At 45.2% G+C, this 15,950-nt stretch overlaps 1 protein-coding gene across 1 annotated transcript in view; it reads left to right on the forward strand.

Annotated features, from left to right (window-relative positions):
* The first annotated feature begins 855 nt into the window (after positions 1-855).
* The window catches only part of Znf236 (zinc finger protein 236), a 90,249-nt gene continuing 75,154 nt past the window's right edge, over positions 856-15,950 (forward strand). Inside the window, 5 exon segments of the mRNA XM_057788731.1 lie at positions 856-1,126; positions 5,736-5,878; positions 7,200-7,364; positions 12,584-12,762; positions 15,646-15,770. Coding sequence (XP_057644714.1) covers positions 1,072-1,126; positions 5,736-5,878; positions 7,200-7,364; positions 12,584-12,762; positions 15,646-15,770 — 667 coding nt within the window. The 5' untranslated portion in view covers positions 856-1,071.

Below are 15,950 nucleotides of genomic sequence, written 5' to 3' on the forward strand. Positions count from 1 at the left end.
GTAGACTTTTTTTTGGTATGCCTCAGTAAACATGGCATGTATTGATATTTTGTTTGTTTTAACGAATAAAGCTTGCCTGAAGATCAATTCTGAGATCATATAACACAAAATGGTCATTCCTTTCTCTAATCATTCTTTCTTATTTATTTATTTATTTATTTTTATTTATTTATTTATTTATTTATTTACATTTTGACAGAAGGTCTCACTTAAGCCTGGAACTTACCAGATAGCCCGGGTAGGCTTCAACTTTACACTTTTCCATCTCGCTGTCTTAGCCTTCCAACTGTTGGGATTAAAGGTGAGTCACCACATTGTGCCGCTGTGAATGGATCACTGATTGGAGTTAAAGGGGACAACAAAGCCGCCAAAAAGACACATCCGAATGGAGCCTGTGAGTGGTGCATCTCTAAGATAGGCCCGTTACCGGTAGTCCACTGGCATCTCTGTGGGTAGGCTTCCTTCCCTGGCCTTCCGTCACTCCGGAGGTCTGGGCAGGCATGCTTACAAAGGAGTCCCGAGTAGAAAGATGTGCTGGGGCACTTTGCCTGCTCGGGATCAGAGGTGACCGTCAACGTAAGTGAGCACAAGTGAACGTAGGCAAGCGCGTGACAACCAAACCACACTGGGACCCTTTCCATTTCCTGGGATGGGGGGGATGCAGGGGTGAGCGGGTCGGCTGTCCGGGCAGAGTCGGGGGCACCGAAAGGCCTCCGGGGCCGACTGCACACTCAGGCAGCCAGCCTGCAGGCCTCCGAGCCCGGCGGATCGCCGAGCCAGGTGACGCCGCCGCCGCCGCCTGGCAGGCCGCGCATGCGCACAACGGCGCCCCCGCCCCCACTGCCCGCTCCTAACGCCCCCGCCGCGGCCCGCGGGCCATGGAACCCGCCGAGGCCGGCGCGGTCCGAGCTCTGCTGCCCGAGCGTCCGGGCGCCGTAGCCCTGTGAGCCCGGCAGGCTGGGTCCGGCCGCGACCCGCAGCCCGCCCGCTCGCTCGCTCGCTCGCCCGGTGCCGCGCGTGCGCGCCCGCCCGCCGAGGGAGAGCGCGAGTGAGGGGTGGGCCGCCGCGACGATGCCGCGGGGCCGCCCCCCGAAGTCCCGGGATGGTGCGGCGCGCGGCGACTCCGGTAAGGCCCGCGGCGGCCACCGAGTCCCCGGATGGGCGCGGGGTGCGCCGGGAGCGGCGCGGAGGGCGGGCGGCGGCGACTGGCCGGGCGGGCGCAGCGCGGGCGGACGGATACGGGCGCCGCGGCTGGGCCCCTCCGCGCTGGGCCTACTTTCCGGGCCGTGGCGGAGCGGGGGCGGCGGCGCGGGCGGCGGCTTCCTCCTCCTCCTTCTCCCGAGTTCCTGTCGGCTCCCTCCCCGAGCCCCTGTCCTGCGAATCTCCTCACCGCCCTCCCGAGTCCCGATCCTCCAGGCAGTCCCCCGCCCTCCATGCCGCGGGCTCCCCTCCGCTCAGCTCAGCGTCGTGGTCCCCTCAGTCCCCTCCCTCCATGTCTCCCTGTCCCTTCCGCCCGTCCCCTATCGGCCTCGGCCGTCCCCGGCGCAGGCCCGAGGGAGTGCCCGCTCTTCCGGTGTGTCCGGGTTCCGCGTTTCTAAGGAACCCCAGACCGTCGGGGAACCAGGGCCTGGAAGGGGGTCCCGCGGGGAGGTGCACACAGTAGGCTCTCCTGCGCACAGTAGGCCTCGGGGGCAGCATTCCCCTCAGCCGCTTCTGCCTCGCTGGCTGAATTCGTTTGCGATAACTGGGGCCTATTTCTTTTTCGGGAAGAAGTGCACAGTTTTACAGCGGGCGAAGTGATGGGGAAAATGTCACCCACACCGTCGCCTCCCCTCAGCCTGGCGCTTAGTGGGGGCCCCTCCTCCAGCGCGAGGAGGAGGAAACAGGCATCCATTGCCACCGCGTTCTTTTGAGATGGGATGGGGGTCATCGGGTTGAGAGGCGCAGAGCTCAGCTGTAAGAGCCAGGGTTTAGTCTCAGTCTTGGGAACTACCAGCCCCGGAGTCCCAACGTTTGTGGTCCCGAAGCAGCCCTGGGCGGTTTGTGCAGTCAAGCTTGCTGGGAAAGGACCCTGCTTAGGCGCTGGGAAGGCGGTGCCTGTCTGGGACGCAATGGAAGGTGAATCGCCCCAACTTCTATTATGTTTACATAGCCGGTTGCTGCTTAGTGACTCAGGGTTTGACTGTCCTTGGGGATGAGTGCCCCGAGGTTCAAGAGCTGTCATCAGGGAGCCCAGGTGCGGACGCCCACGGTCACATCGGGTCTGGACCTACAAAGGGCTATGCTAAGATGGGTGAGGAGCTGGCATCAGTGCGAGCTTGGGCACAGGACACCCAAACTAGAAGTTACTACAGAGTCAACAGGCGTGTCGATAGGTCAATCTGAACACTGTTTATGCACCACAGCCAGCGATTTCACAGATTTCATACACTGTTGTTTTCATGGACTGCTTGGAGCAATGGTGGCTGTATAGTAATGTTGATGAGATTAACTGCCCAGACTGTTCATCGATGACTGATAGCTCACCGCTTCGGCCTTCGAGTGTGTGTGTGTGTGTGTGCGCGCGCGCGCGCGTGTGCTCCTGTGTTTATGGTGTTTGTTTTGGATAACATGTTTTATGCTAATATTAATGTAAGGTGCAGTGTGAAGAGGGTTAGAGAGAAAGAATGTGAAATTCCCGTTGAGTCAAGGCTGAGAGTTCCTTCCTCTGCGGGCACTACATTTCACCAGATGGTAGCACTGCCCACAAAGGACCAAATCGAAGACTTAATTCTGTTTCTCTTGTTTCTCCAGACATTTCATAACTAAGTCTCTTTAAAAAATTTTAGTTGCATTCTTTTTTATTGTGTGTGATTGTTGGCAAGTGTTTTTTTTTTTTTTTTTTTTTACATACTGCACCGTCTGTCCAGCTCCATAGCTAAGTTTGTAGCTGCTTCCTGAGAACTGGGTTTGCAACCCTCCGCACCTTTCCAAGGACTCCACAGCCCTAAAGGTGGGGCTTTCAAACTGGACTCTGCTGTTCATCTCTGTCAGTCTCTCACTTTTCATGGTGGACGATCTTCTCAAATGTAGTCTTGGGCCACACCCTAGTTAAACTTCACAGGAGGTCAGCTCAGGGTTCTGATTAAACTTCATACCCCCCAAAACCCTTTGGCCTCCGTCTCAGCTCTCTTCACTCTGCCACCAATCATTGCTGCTATCCTTGATGGTGCCAATTTTGACTTTTTTTTTTTGGCATTTGTTCTTTGCTTTTGGCCTTTTTGATTCCCTCTTTTGAGAGACCATCTTTTACTGCGCACCCCAAGTGTTGCAGCTTGTTCAGAGATCTTCCTTAGACTTGTTTGAAGGCAACCTTACAGCAGTCAGGCTCACCATGGTGGTTCTCAAGCTTTGGTGCTTGGAGCCTTGAGGTGCTTTCAGAAGTATGTAAAATAAATGTTTTTATAGTGTTATTAAGGGTATTTGACTTCACTTGGCTAACATTTATGTACTTTAGTTACATGAAAGCAGTTGTGGGTATAACCGAAGCCAGTTTAGCTTGTAGTGGGGTGTACCAGACTGTGACTGTTGGGTCACACATCCAGCCAAACTCTACATCCAGCTTTGCTTTCCTTTTTTTTTTTTTTCTTTTTTTCTGAGACAGGGTTTCTCTGTGAAACAGTCCTAGCTGTCCTGGAGCTCACTCTGTAGACCAGGCTGACCTCGAACTTACAGAGATTTGCCTGCCTCTGCCTCCCGAGTGCTGGGATTGAAGGGGTGCACCACTACCACCTGGCCCAGCTTTACTTTATTAAGTCATACATTAAAAGCTTTGTAAACGAGGCATGGGGGTACATGCCTTTAATCCCAGCAATTGGGCAGTGCAGGTAGTTGCTTTTCCAAGTTCCAGGCCAGTCAGGGATACATAGTTAGACTCTGTCTAAAAAATAATAAAAAAGGATTTGTAAGTAATTTTGTTAAAATATTTTTTATAAAAATTTGTTATGTTAAGGCAGCAAACTGATTCAAAAGAAATTAGGTTTATTTGATGCTTGTGAGTGTTTTGCCTGCATGTATGTACATGCACAACATGCATGCCTGGTACTTGGAGGCACAAGAGCAATAAGTGCTCTTAATTACTGAGCCCTCTCCAGCCTCCTGATTATTTTAAGTTTTGAGAAAGAGTCTCACACTAGGCCAGGCTGACATCTTATGCATAGTTCACATGGGCTCAAATTCATGGTAATCCTCTTGTGTTCACTTCCCAAGTGTTGGGATTAGAAATGGGCCACTTTTGAGAGTTGAGTTATATGATTTCTTAATGAACTGGCAGATGTTCTTTCCATTCTGTAACTAGTAGTAAGAACATGAGAATTTTATTGATAGTTTTCTTTGACATATAAAAACTGATTTCCTACATACAGTATTTACTAGTCTACGTATATGATTATAAATATTTAGAAAGCAGTGGACATATTTAGTTAGCAAAACTTGAGACCTAGCTTTCCCACTTGGGCCTGTGATCTCTGGAGCCAGGTTTCAGACCAGGCCTAAATTACCTTCTATGGAGCAGTCTTCAAATCCAGCCAGAAAGTACTTGGTTACTCCTTTAGCCTCCAGGCCACTATTGCATCAGTGGGCACATCTTGTCTGCATGACCTTGAAATTAGAGCTGGGTTTACCAATGTGCACCTCTGTGGTTCTTGGGATTGAACCCAGGGCCCCATGCATGGTAACTCTCCCAACTGAACTCCTTTCCCAGTTCCCAGATTTGAATTAAAATGGCCTGTAATTTATTTGTCATTCTTGTATAGTTCTGAAGTATTATTTATTTTATGTCCTAATCTCAAAACTTGAGATGTATATACTTTAAAAATTGTAATTATTCAGAAAGTCTTTATTTGACATTTTTGGCAAATTTATGAGCACCTGTACTATATTGTTATATTTTTGGTACTTCTAAAAATACTTTTAAGTTTGAAGTATTATCCCTGTGTGGGAAATCCTTTTGTGCCACTATAATTGACCAAACAAAGGATTGCAGTTTCTCACTATCTGAGAGAACAAGAGTTTTTCTTTTTGACTTACTCTTTCTTTGCAGCAATTTTCAGAGATAAAGAGTTCACAGTTGGAGACTTTTATATTTTTACAGAGTTGAGCCTACTGAGTGGAATAGGAAGCTGATATATTCTTTTTAAAAAAATTATTTATTTTTATTTGCATTGGTGTTTTGCCTGCATTTATTGTGAGTTAGATGTCACATGCTGGCAAAGTTCAAGGAACCTTCGTGTGTGTGTGTGTGTGTTGCCTTAGGAAATTAGTTTTCAGGTATCTAGAAATCCTGCGAAGTATTTTGAATTTTTTTGTCCCATATCTCAGGCATCCCAAGATTTCTCATTTCTAAACTCAAATGTGTCCATTTTTCAAATTCAAGTCTCTTATAAATTTCTGTTTTTAATAATAGCCAAATGAGGGGCCAGAGAGCACTCACTGTTCTTCCAGAGGACCTGGGTTCAATTTCCAGCACCCACATGTCACTTCCCAACCGTTTATAACTCAAGTTCTAGGGGATCTAATGTCCTCTTCTGGCCTCTGAGGGCACCGCATGCCAGAGGTGTGCAAGACGTGCATGCAGGCAAAACATCTATAAATGTAAAATAGCAATATGAAAAATTAAAGTAGCCAAATGATTTAGTTTTGTTTATGTAGTGGACTAACACCTGGTGCTCATTGTTTGTACTTATGAAATTTTATAGATGGAGTTTTGGCGTTGAATGATGATGATCTTGACGATGACTGTCAGATACCAAGCTTCCACAAATGTGAGATCTGTTTGCTGTCTTTTCCAAAAGAGTCTCAGTTTCAGCGTCACATGAGGGAACATGAGCAAAATGACAAGGTGGGTATTTCCAAGAGGACTCCAGAACGAGGGCTCTGAAATTGGAGGTGCTATAGAGTCATGTAAGACAAAATTATAGCTCATTTCATAGTATGTAAACATTTTGCCGTTCTTTTGACACTGTGCTTTAGTGAATGTCTGTATTGAAATTATTTGTGAGCAGACAGAGAAATAAGATTTTTTGATATCTTGGTTTCCTATACGACTGGATTCAGGGTGGTTATTTTGACATGCTTTTTTCCTTAGAGGGTATTTTGCTTTCAAGTTGTCTTTATGGCATTCTTGAGGCTTTACATTCTGTTTAACAGGAGTCAGTACTGTCTTTTGGGGATGACTGGAGGTGAGGATTATACGCAGGACCTTGTGTGTGTTTAGCATATGTTCTGCTATTGAGCTGCTCCTTCTAGCCTTTCATTCCCTGTGTATCCTTTTAAAGAGAGAATTGAACCCTTTTTTTGCTAATCCTTCCAGATATGACATAGTGAAAATAGTTGGGAAGCAGCTTGAAAGTACAGTTGAAAGGGCTGGCTGACTTTCCTTTGCTTAGAGAGTGGGAGCTGGTCTCCTGGAGAGGGGGAGTGAGGCTCAGATTTCGCTGTGATGTGCTGTCTCATGGTGCTGGTGGAAGACATGGCTGTGGTTTCCCAGTCTGAAAGGCTGCAGAGAGATACCAGCCATTGCTTTGCCTTTCTTTTTCCAGGTAAGAGAGAGAATGTTTCCATGTAGAGGGAACTTTGGACTGAGAGAAGCAACTGTTGAAATCTAGAGGAAAATGTCCATGGTTATTTGTTTTTCTAGAAGTGGTTTTGTTTACAGTGAGTGAGTTGTTAGAAGCAGGAGGAAAACCCATCTGCTGGGCTGTATTTCCTCACGGCTCCCAGGGCTACAACCCAATGGATTCATTTCAGTGTCACACAGTAGAAATAGTTTTGGAGTTAGGTAATTAGGCACATGCTTATCTTAACACTAGAGAGGTGGAGGCAGGAGGATTGGGAGTTTGAGGCCAGATAATATAATCAAGAAAAGAAAGTCAGTAGTTTTTCTTTTTCTTTTTTTTTAGTCTATGTTTCTGATGAAAGTCAGTAGTTTTACATGTGATGTTCTGTTTGCAGTCCTTTGAAAATTCTACCAGAAGCCTTGGGAGCCCTGACTGTTCTATAACTCAATCTATAGACCAGGCTGGCCTCAAATTTACAGAGATCTATCTGCTTCTGACTCCTGAGTGCTGGGATTAAAGGTGTGTGCCTCCACACCCGGTACTTATTATTTTAATAACATCTTTGGAAAGGTCGTAACTCAATTCTTCTTTTCTGTCAAATAGCCACACCGTTGTGACCAGTGCCCCCAAACATTTAATGTTGAATTCAACTTGACACTTCATAAGTGTACACACAATGCAGAAGATCCTGTCTGTCCTGTGTGCAACAAGAGGTTTTCCAGAGTGGCCAGTCTCAAAGCACATATTATGCTCCATGAGAAGGAAGAGGTAATGGTTTAATGTGTGTTTGTTGTTAATCATCAGCCTGATTTATAGGGGCCAGCTCTAGAAGCTTCTTTATTTAAAAGTGCCACAGCATCTTTACTTCTGATGCCTCAGTCCTTCCTAGAGCCTGTTACCATTTCAGCTGCCTGTGTTACTATCTCTGCCCACTTTATCCATGGTAAAGATCACAAGTAAGCAAGAAAGACCATTCAGGAGAATATCTGGCCTAATATTCCAGTGTGGAGGGGCAGCATAGTAGAGTATCTTCTGGGTGACCTGAAAAGTAATCTGAAAGGCCAGATTATATAGCCAGGAGGTGGTTGTGGCATGCAAATGTATGATTGTAATTTGCACCAATCACAGCACAGCTTTCAGGTCCACCAATCACAAAGTCTCACATGAAGACCAGTCATAGGCCATGAATTAAACCAATTCAATTCTGCTATGTTACTGGGGCGTGTTACTCACTCTGACCTGCTTGAGAAATGAGCGGGATCATGTAGAATCTTCAAGGCTCATCTCTCCTGGAGTGGTCTTCCCAAGCTGATGCAGTTTGTCTGGAATGATTGTGAGTGGGGCAAGTCTGGAGTAGGAGCTGTGACCTTGCTGAGATGAAGAGCTCCTGCAGTTGGAGCACAGTTTCTTTAAAGCAGCTGCGAAGTGTCCAGACAGTGGTTCATACGATGTTCAGTGGGCAGAGGGGCTGCCCTGCACTAGGCAGCCTGTTCCTCCCAGTTGTCCAGCCAACTCCTTTGAAGGCAGAGACCATCAGAATGCTTACAGCAAAGACATACCTTTCATATTGGCATTCTGCTTTTCTCAGTAGTGAGTTTTGAACCTGCCAAGGAAATGCTCTATCACTGAGCTGTATTCCAACCCATACGTACATTTTGTTTTATTTATTTAATTTTTAATTTTTTAAAACAAGGTTTCCTGAGTTTTCCAGACTGGCCTTGAATTCTCTCTGTAGTCTACACATGCTGTGAACATACAGTACAATCTTTCTTCTTCAGCCTCCTAAGTAGTTGGGATTACGGGCCTGTTCCACTAGGTCTTGACATTAATAATGACCTCTTCTTAGATGTTTAAGTGGATTTAATCCTGTTAAATGCCCTAGGCAGCTTGGGAACCTGTTTTGGAAATGAGAACAGAGTATAGGTGGGGGCAAGTTCACAGATTGTCCAGTGCTGTTCAGAGTCAATGATTGTGAGGCCTCATGGCTGGGTATGTTCATTTGTGCCGCTCAGCAGTAGACAGGGTTGTGGTCTTTGAGTCAGGGACTGTGAAGCACATGCTAAAAACAAGGGATCTGACCTCAGGGTGACGTTAAGAGAATATGATGAACTGTAGTCTGGGCTGTGAGGTGAAACTTAGGCACGTTAATGCTTTGGAGGGTAAGATCATTGGGTGAAGGTTCTTGAAGTTCTGCTGGTACTCTGTGTTTTGGCAAGGCCCCTTTCCAGGGTCACAGTATAGAACAAACATACTTTCCCATGGGCATGCTTCTCTTATTTTTCTTGTTTTGAAATGGGGGCTGATGTATCCTAGACTGACCTGGAAATCCCTGTGTAGTCTGGAGTGACCTAGAACTTCTTTTCTTCCTACCTGTTCTTCTAGAGGAGTGCTGAGAGTCAGGGATGCTGCACCACGTTCTAGAGGAGTGCTGAGAGTCAGGGATGCTGCACCACGTTCTAGAGGAGGAGTGCTGAGAGTCAGGGATGCTGCACCACGTTCTAGAGGAGGAGTGCTGAGAGTCAGGGATGCTGCACCATGTTCTAGAGGAGGAGTGCTGAGAGTCAGGGATGCTGCACCACGTTCTAGAGGAGCGCTGAGAGTCAGGGATGCTGCACCACATCCTAGAGGAGCGCTGAGAGTCAGGGATGCTGCACCACATCCGGTTTATGCATTTGATGAGATCAAAGCCATGGCATCATACAGTTCAGTAGGCAAGCACTTTAGCCAATCTACCTACCTAGACTAGTTATATTTCATCTAACCCCAGCTTCTGTGTAAGACACAGAACAGATTTTTTTGTTGTTGTTGTTGTTCTGGTATTCTTTGTACAATTTAAAATTTATTTTGCTTTTCTCTGAAAGAGGGATGTATAGTCATATTTTCAAAAACTTGCTTTTATTATATTTATTCTTCTACAAATTTCATTCAAGTTCTTTTTCAGGTGGGTTCCAGGTGGAGGTTGCAGTGGTTTACAACTGGTTCCATTGGCTGGGGTCCTTGCTCTGTTGTCATGGGGTCACCAAAACCTTGGGAATGGTGCTCCAAGTGACAAAGGAGTACAGCAGTGAAATGTTACTCCTGGGGCTAGAGAGATGGCTCAGTGACTGGGAGCATGGGCTGCTCTGAGGGAGGATCTGGGTTTGGTTCCTAGCACCCACATGGTAGCTCACAACTGTTGGTAACTTCCAGAAAATTTGAATTCCTCTTTTGGCCTCTTTGAGTGGTGCATGCATGTGGAACATTTACATGCAGACAAAACACTTACATAGATAAAATAAAAATCAATAATTTTTTAAAAATTATTCTTTTAATGTGTGTTTATTGTGTATAAATTGATTTGAAAATAACATAAACACATTTTGATATATGTATTTAGGAAGCATAAGTGACTTTTAGTTTAGGGTTATCTGTGATAGAGGTGGCATTTTTAGAATTTGTAGACTGTTTTCCTCACTGCTCTGCTGAAATTAATAGTCCCAGAGCCCTTAAGGTCAGTACTCTATCAAATTATTCAAGCTAGGGAAGAAAAATAACTGTAGTTTCTAAATATTAAGCACATTTCCTTAAAATTCACATCATCATTAAAGTTAATGTTCTTTATTGAATTTACTCATCTCCCTTGGAGGGTGCTATAGGATGTTTGGAGAATAGCAGGTGCATTCCCCCACTACTTGGCAGACCTAGCAGCTCACAAGGAGGCTGTGCACATTTGTTGATTGCAGTGATGTAGGGTGTGTTCTGTTTATGTAGGGGAGGAACAGTGTTCTATGGGGTGAACTTGGAGTACTTGATGTACTGAACATCATTTTGGAGTCCTTACAGAGACGAGGAGAGCTCGGTCCTGGAATGTTGAGGCTTGGCAGGACAGTGCAGCATATGGAGGTTGGAGAGGCAGATGAGAGAGGAGTCAGTGTTCATTCCGGGAACTCTGAGGCTGCAGAGCAGTCTTAATCTTGTGTACCCTGGCTCTTCAGAGGTGGTATATCATCAGCCAAGTAAAGTGCTGTGTGAAATTTCCCCCATGACTTCTGCTGGCTCCTCAGGAGCATTATAATTCCCCAGGAAAGTCTAGGAGGAGACGTGATACTACTGATGGTGTGGAGGATGCAGAGACTTCCTCAGTTATTTCTGCGGTACTGAGAGGTGGGAGGAAGGTCCTAGCTTCTTTTGAATGGTCAGGTCAGGAGCAGAGAGACAGTGAAGGCATGTGTTGGCTTTGGTTCTGGAGGTGTGCTCCATCTTCCTTTCTTCATCTGAGCAAATTGTATATAAACAGGCGTTTTCACATAGACATTTCTGAGAAATGTATGTGTAATGTCTGTGTAGATTGCTTCCCAGATGTATTCATCTGATCATTCTGTGTAAAAGTGAGAGAGCCAGATGGTGGTGGTGCACATCTTTAATCCCAGTGCTCGGGAAGCAAAGGCAGGTGGATCTCTGTGAGTTCAGGCAAGCCAGGTCTACAGAGGAAGTTCCAGGACAGTCAAGACTACACAGAGAAACCCCATCTCAAAAAACCAAAAAGAAAAAAAAAGTTAGATAAAAGGTGGTGGGTATGAGCCAGAGCAAGAGAATAAGAGTCGTGGAGTTGTTCCAAGCATGTGTGATGCTCTGGGTTCAACCCCCAATACTAAATAAAGAGGGTGCTGTGGCATAGGCCTGTAATCCTAGCACCTACCCAGGGGCAGATCAAGGAAGATGAGAAGCTCAAGGTCATCCTTGGAACATAGTGAGTTTGAGGCTAGCTGGGATTATATGAAACTGTGATCATATCACAGTCGAAGAAAAATGACCTTTCGTGATTTGGAACTAACAGTTTATGCTCATTGATGGGGTACTTTCTGTGTCTGGACAGTTTGCCAGGGTCACAACAAAAATAAATGCTGCATATGAAGCTGCACGTATGTTCATGGATTGGAGTTGTCCTAATCCGGCACTTGCCATCTGCAGAAGTACTCATCACCGTCATGTTATTTTTGTCAACTCTGTATCATTTAACTTCGCTTTGTCCTCTTCTTCTGTGGGGTTGGAAATGAGCATACCAGGGTTCATGTAGTCTATCACATGTGATAAACTCAGAACCAGCTCCCCAGTGGCTAGTCCACTCTGTCCAGCTGGAATGGACTGGAATAACTGCCTTCTGCAGCTACATTAAAAAAATAAAACAAAAAACCAGCACCCCACAAGACCCTCATTAAACTGATCATTGTGGCGCACACCTTTAATCTCACCATTTGGGAGGTAGAGGCAGGCAGATCTCGTGAGTTTGAAGCTAGCCTGGCCTGCTTAGTGAGTTCCAGACCAGCCAGAACTACAGAATGAAACCCTGTCTAACAAAAACCAAAATCCCAAACTAAAGCAAAAACCCTCATTAAGCAGATGAAATGAATTCATTAAAAAAAAAAAAAAAAATATATATATATATATATATATATATATATATATATATATATATAATAGTTTATATATATATAAACTATTCAAGTCCTAAAGAAGACTGGAGAACTTTGACGATACTGGTTTGGGCACAGGGTAAGTCCTGTGTGTCCCCTACTTACAGCAGTCTAGCTGCCCGTGTGAGCTTTTCAGCCCGTAGTCGTAACTCAGTGGACAATGAGGCATTTCCATTGACAAATAATCACCTACTTATGTGTTTGGTGGTGTTCTATAGATTATAATCTCACCTAGAATTCCTTCCTGACCTTTATGTGTTGAAGTCTTTCTATTTCTCTGAAGTTTTCATGGAACACATGGACCATTTGGCAAATGTCCTTTTGGTGTAGAATCCAGTTTGTCTGAGAATTGTGGTTTTCATTTTATCCTTTACTTGTAGAAATGATTTTTATGCATTTCAGTTTGAACACAATATGCATTTTTGAGAGGCAAATGTGACATATGTTTCAGAGGAAGGTGTCATTTGTGGGCTGATGTTCAAAGTGGCACCAGTTCTTTTAAGGAGCAGTGGCTTGGAAATGTTCCTTTTCCAGAACCTCATTTGCTCTGAGTGTGGGGATGAGTTCACGCTGCACAGCCAACTGGCCATACACATGGAGGAGCACCGACAGGAGCTGGCAAACAACCGAGTCCACACCTGCAAGGCCTGTAAGATGGAGTTCGAGACGACGCCCGAGCTGAAGGAACACATGAAGGCTCACTGTAAAGCTAGGTATGGTCATTCCCAGACTAGCACAGTGAAAACCATGTAGGATCCAGAAAACTGGCCTACTTTGCTGTGATTGACTCAAGTTTTTGGTGTTGTAGGAAGAAACACAGCAACTATGAGCACACAGCAGATTTGTCCTGGTCTTTTAACACTGTTGACATGTTCAATAGAAGTCTAGTTTCCTCACTGCTGTTTGGATACATACATATACTCTTGGCCACACTTAACATTTTTTCAGGTTCTTAGCTATTCTAACTTATATTGTTTCTTTACCTTTTTTTTTTAATTTTAGCATTTATTTTTTGACACTTTGATACATGTGTATTTTGATCATATTCACCTTTCCTTTCTTTCCTACTTCATCTATGCAATTCTTTCTGACACTTCTCATTCCTACTGTCATGATTTTATTTTTAATGGTCACTGGATTTAGTTAGGGTTGCTTGCACGAGCACAATTGTGGGATTATTTTCTGGATCATGAACAGTTTACAAGTAGCTGTGCTCTTGAAGCAAACGCAGCCATTAATAGCCAGTAGCTCCTCAGCTAGGGCTAAGGCCGTGAAAGTTGATTGATTGGTTCAATGCTGTACAGCTCCTGTGTAGGTTAGAGCTGATTGGTTCAATGCTGTACAACTCCTGTGTAGGTTAGAGCAGCTCCTGAGTTCACGAGTGCAGTGGCCACGCCTTGGCTAAGAGGCGTGGCTCACAGCCTCCTCTTCATCCTCTGACTCTAATTCTTACTCCTCCTCCCCCTCCAGTGTGTCCTTAGCCTTGGAGTGGGGAGGAAGGTTTGTTTATTAATAGACAAGAAGTAAAGGAGGGTGTCCTGGCTGCCTTGCTTCCTTTTTCCTGCTGGTGGTGTTGTCACTTTCACTGAGCTGACTTCTTTTGTTGTTTTTTGTTTGTGTTTGTGTTTGTTTGTTGTTATTGTTGTTGTTTGTTTTAAAGATAGGGTCTCATTTTGTAGCCCGTGTTGGACTTACAGAGATCAACCTCCTAAGTACAAGGATAATAGTTATATGCCTCCATGCCTGTCACCAAGTTGATTTCGACAGGCTACTATAAAGGACAGTGTCAGCAATTGTTTAGCAGTAATGGTTTCAATTTAGCTTGCCACCATGTCAAACTATAATGGTTAGAGAATGTCTGTTCTTTTTATCAAGAAGTGTTGGAAATCTATAAACACTGGGCAGCATGTAATATGCTCCCAGGGCTGTTTAGACAGGGGAACTAGTAGGTTCCTGTCTCTTATCTTTCACTTTCATTTTTCCTGTTGTTGACTAATATCCCCATTATTTTAGTGTCTGGCTTGTTTATGATTTTTTTTTTTTTTTTTTGATTTTTCGCGACAGGGTTTCTCCGTAGCTTTTGGTTCCTGTCCTGGAACTAGTTCTTGTAGACCAGGCTGGCCTCGAACTCCCAGAGATCCACCTGCCTCTGCCTCCCGAGTGCTGGGATTAAAGGCGTGCGCCAGCACTGCCCGGCTTGTTTCTGATTTTTGAGTGCTGGGATTAAAGGCGTGCGCCAGCACTGCCCGGCTTGTTTCTGATTTTTGAGACGGGTTTTGCTGCGTAGTCCAGGGTGACCTTAAACAATCATCCTCTTACCTTTACATCCTGAGTGCATTGCTATGTCAGTTTTATATAAAAATACAATGTGGTTTGGGAATGTAGCTCAGTTGGTAGAGTGCTTGCCTCCCATGCACAAGGTTCTGGATCAATCCCTAGCACTATGGAAACCAGGCATGATCTTGCATATGAATCTAAGCAGTAGGAAGGTGGAGGCAGGACACCAGGAGTGTTTTTATTCTCTCTCTACATGTGTGTCTGTATCCATGTGTATAAAATGCATGCTTCCTACATACATTGGGTCCTGGAGCTGATTGGAAATGTTTGGGTGGTTGCTTTTCTCCTAGAGAGTCTTAGCAGGAGGGCATCAGGGTGCCAGGAAGCTGTATGTTCTATATGTAGGCAATGCTCTCCTACAGATAACATTACTGCAGTAGTTTTGGTGGCTGGAAGGTGACATGTTTGAGAGTAAAACCAACAGCTTTTGAAGATGGTTTTGTAGAATCCTGAGTGAGGTCTTAAGATTTAAACCTAAGGAATTTCCATTCCTTGACATGGAAAGGAATAGCTTGAAATGGCACAGGGTCCACAGGGTCTTTTTTATGTGTGTGTGTGTGTGTGTGCGTGCAAGAGATTTAGAGTGGGGAGAGGGAGAGTCAAAGAGTGAAAGGCAGTCTTGGAGGGGGACATGACAGAGGCAGACAGACAGACAGGAAAACAAGAGGAGCAAGACAGGGGATTGTGATGGACAGGCACTTTTAAGGGGTGTGCATGTCATAACTGACGGTGGGAAGGTATCTGGTGGCAGGTGATGATGTAACTCCTTGGAGGCTGAGGCAGGGGTCTAGAGTTCTTTCTGATGTTTGGCTGTTGTTGCCAGTCAGACAGTTTCCAGGGAGGTCAAGTAAAGAGTCAGTTGTCTAGCTGTGTGGTGAGAGGTGGACATTTGTCAGCATGCAGGTTCTATTGAGCACAGAAAGCTGTAGGAGAGCATGTCGATGTAGAACTCGTATAATGCATGGGCCTCCCCTCCGTGCTGACTAAACCAACAAACCATGCTTTACAAGATTCCTTCTGCCTTTGCTTCCCAATCCCTGCGAGCAAACCAAGCTTCTATTTTTACCAGAAATGGGCAAAAATGAATTTATACCACTCAACTCATAGATGTGTACTTTTGTGTTTGTATGTTGGGCAGACAGATGTTTGACTTATCATTAAAGCATATTGTGATGACCCTCCAGCTAAACTCTGTGGCAGTCTTTCACCTAGAAACGTGATGTACGGAGGACTCAATGTTTTCCCATATGTCGTACCAGGGCATCAGGTACAAGAACTTACAATCGGAACATTGACAGAAGCGGCTTCACGTACTCGTGTCCACACTGTGGAAAGACATTTCAGAAGCCCAGTCAGTTAACGCGACATATAAGGATACACACAGGTATGGAAAACATTTGCTTTCAGATGGTTTATTATGTGATTCGAAGGAAGTGTGCTCACTGCTAATTCAACTTGCAGTCTCACTCTAGCTTTTGTGTTCTTTGCTATATAACCTCGGTGTGGTTAGCTAATTTTCTGATTTCATTCTCTCTGTTTGTCATGTAGTTACCCTAGATTATAA

Source organism: Chionomys nivalis, chromosome 14 (assembly GCF_950005125.1).
Source record: "Chionomys nivalis chromosome 14, mChiNiv1.1, whole genome shotgun sequence".
Classification (NCBI taxonomy): Eukaryota; Metazoa; Chordata; class Mammalia; order Rodentia; family Cricetidae; genus Chionomys; species Chionomys nivalis.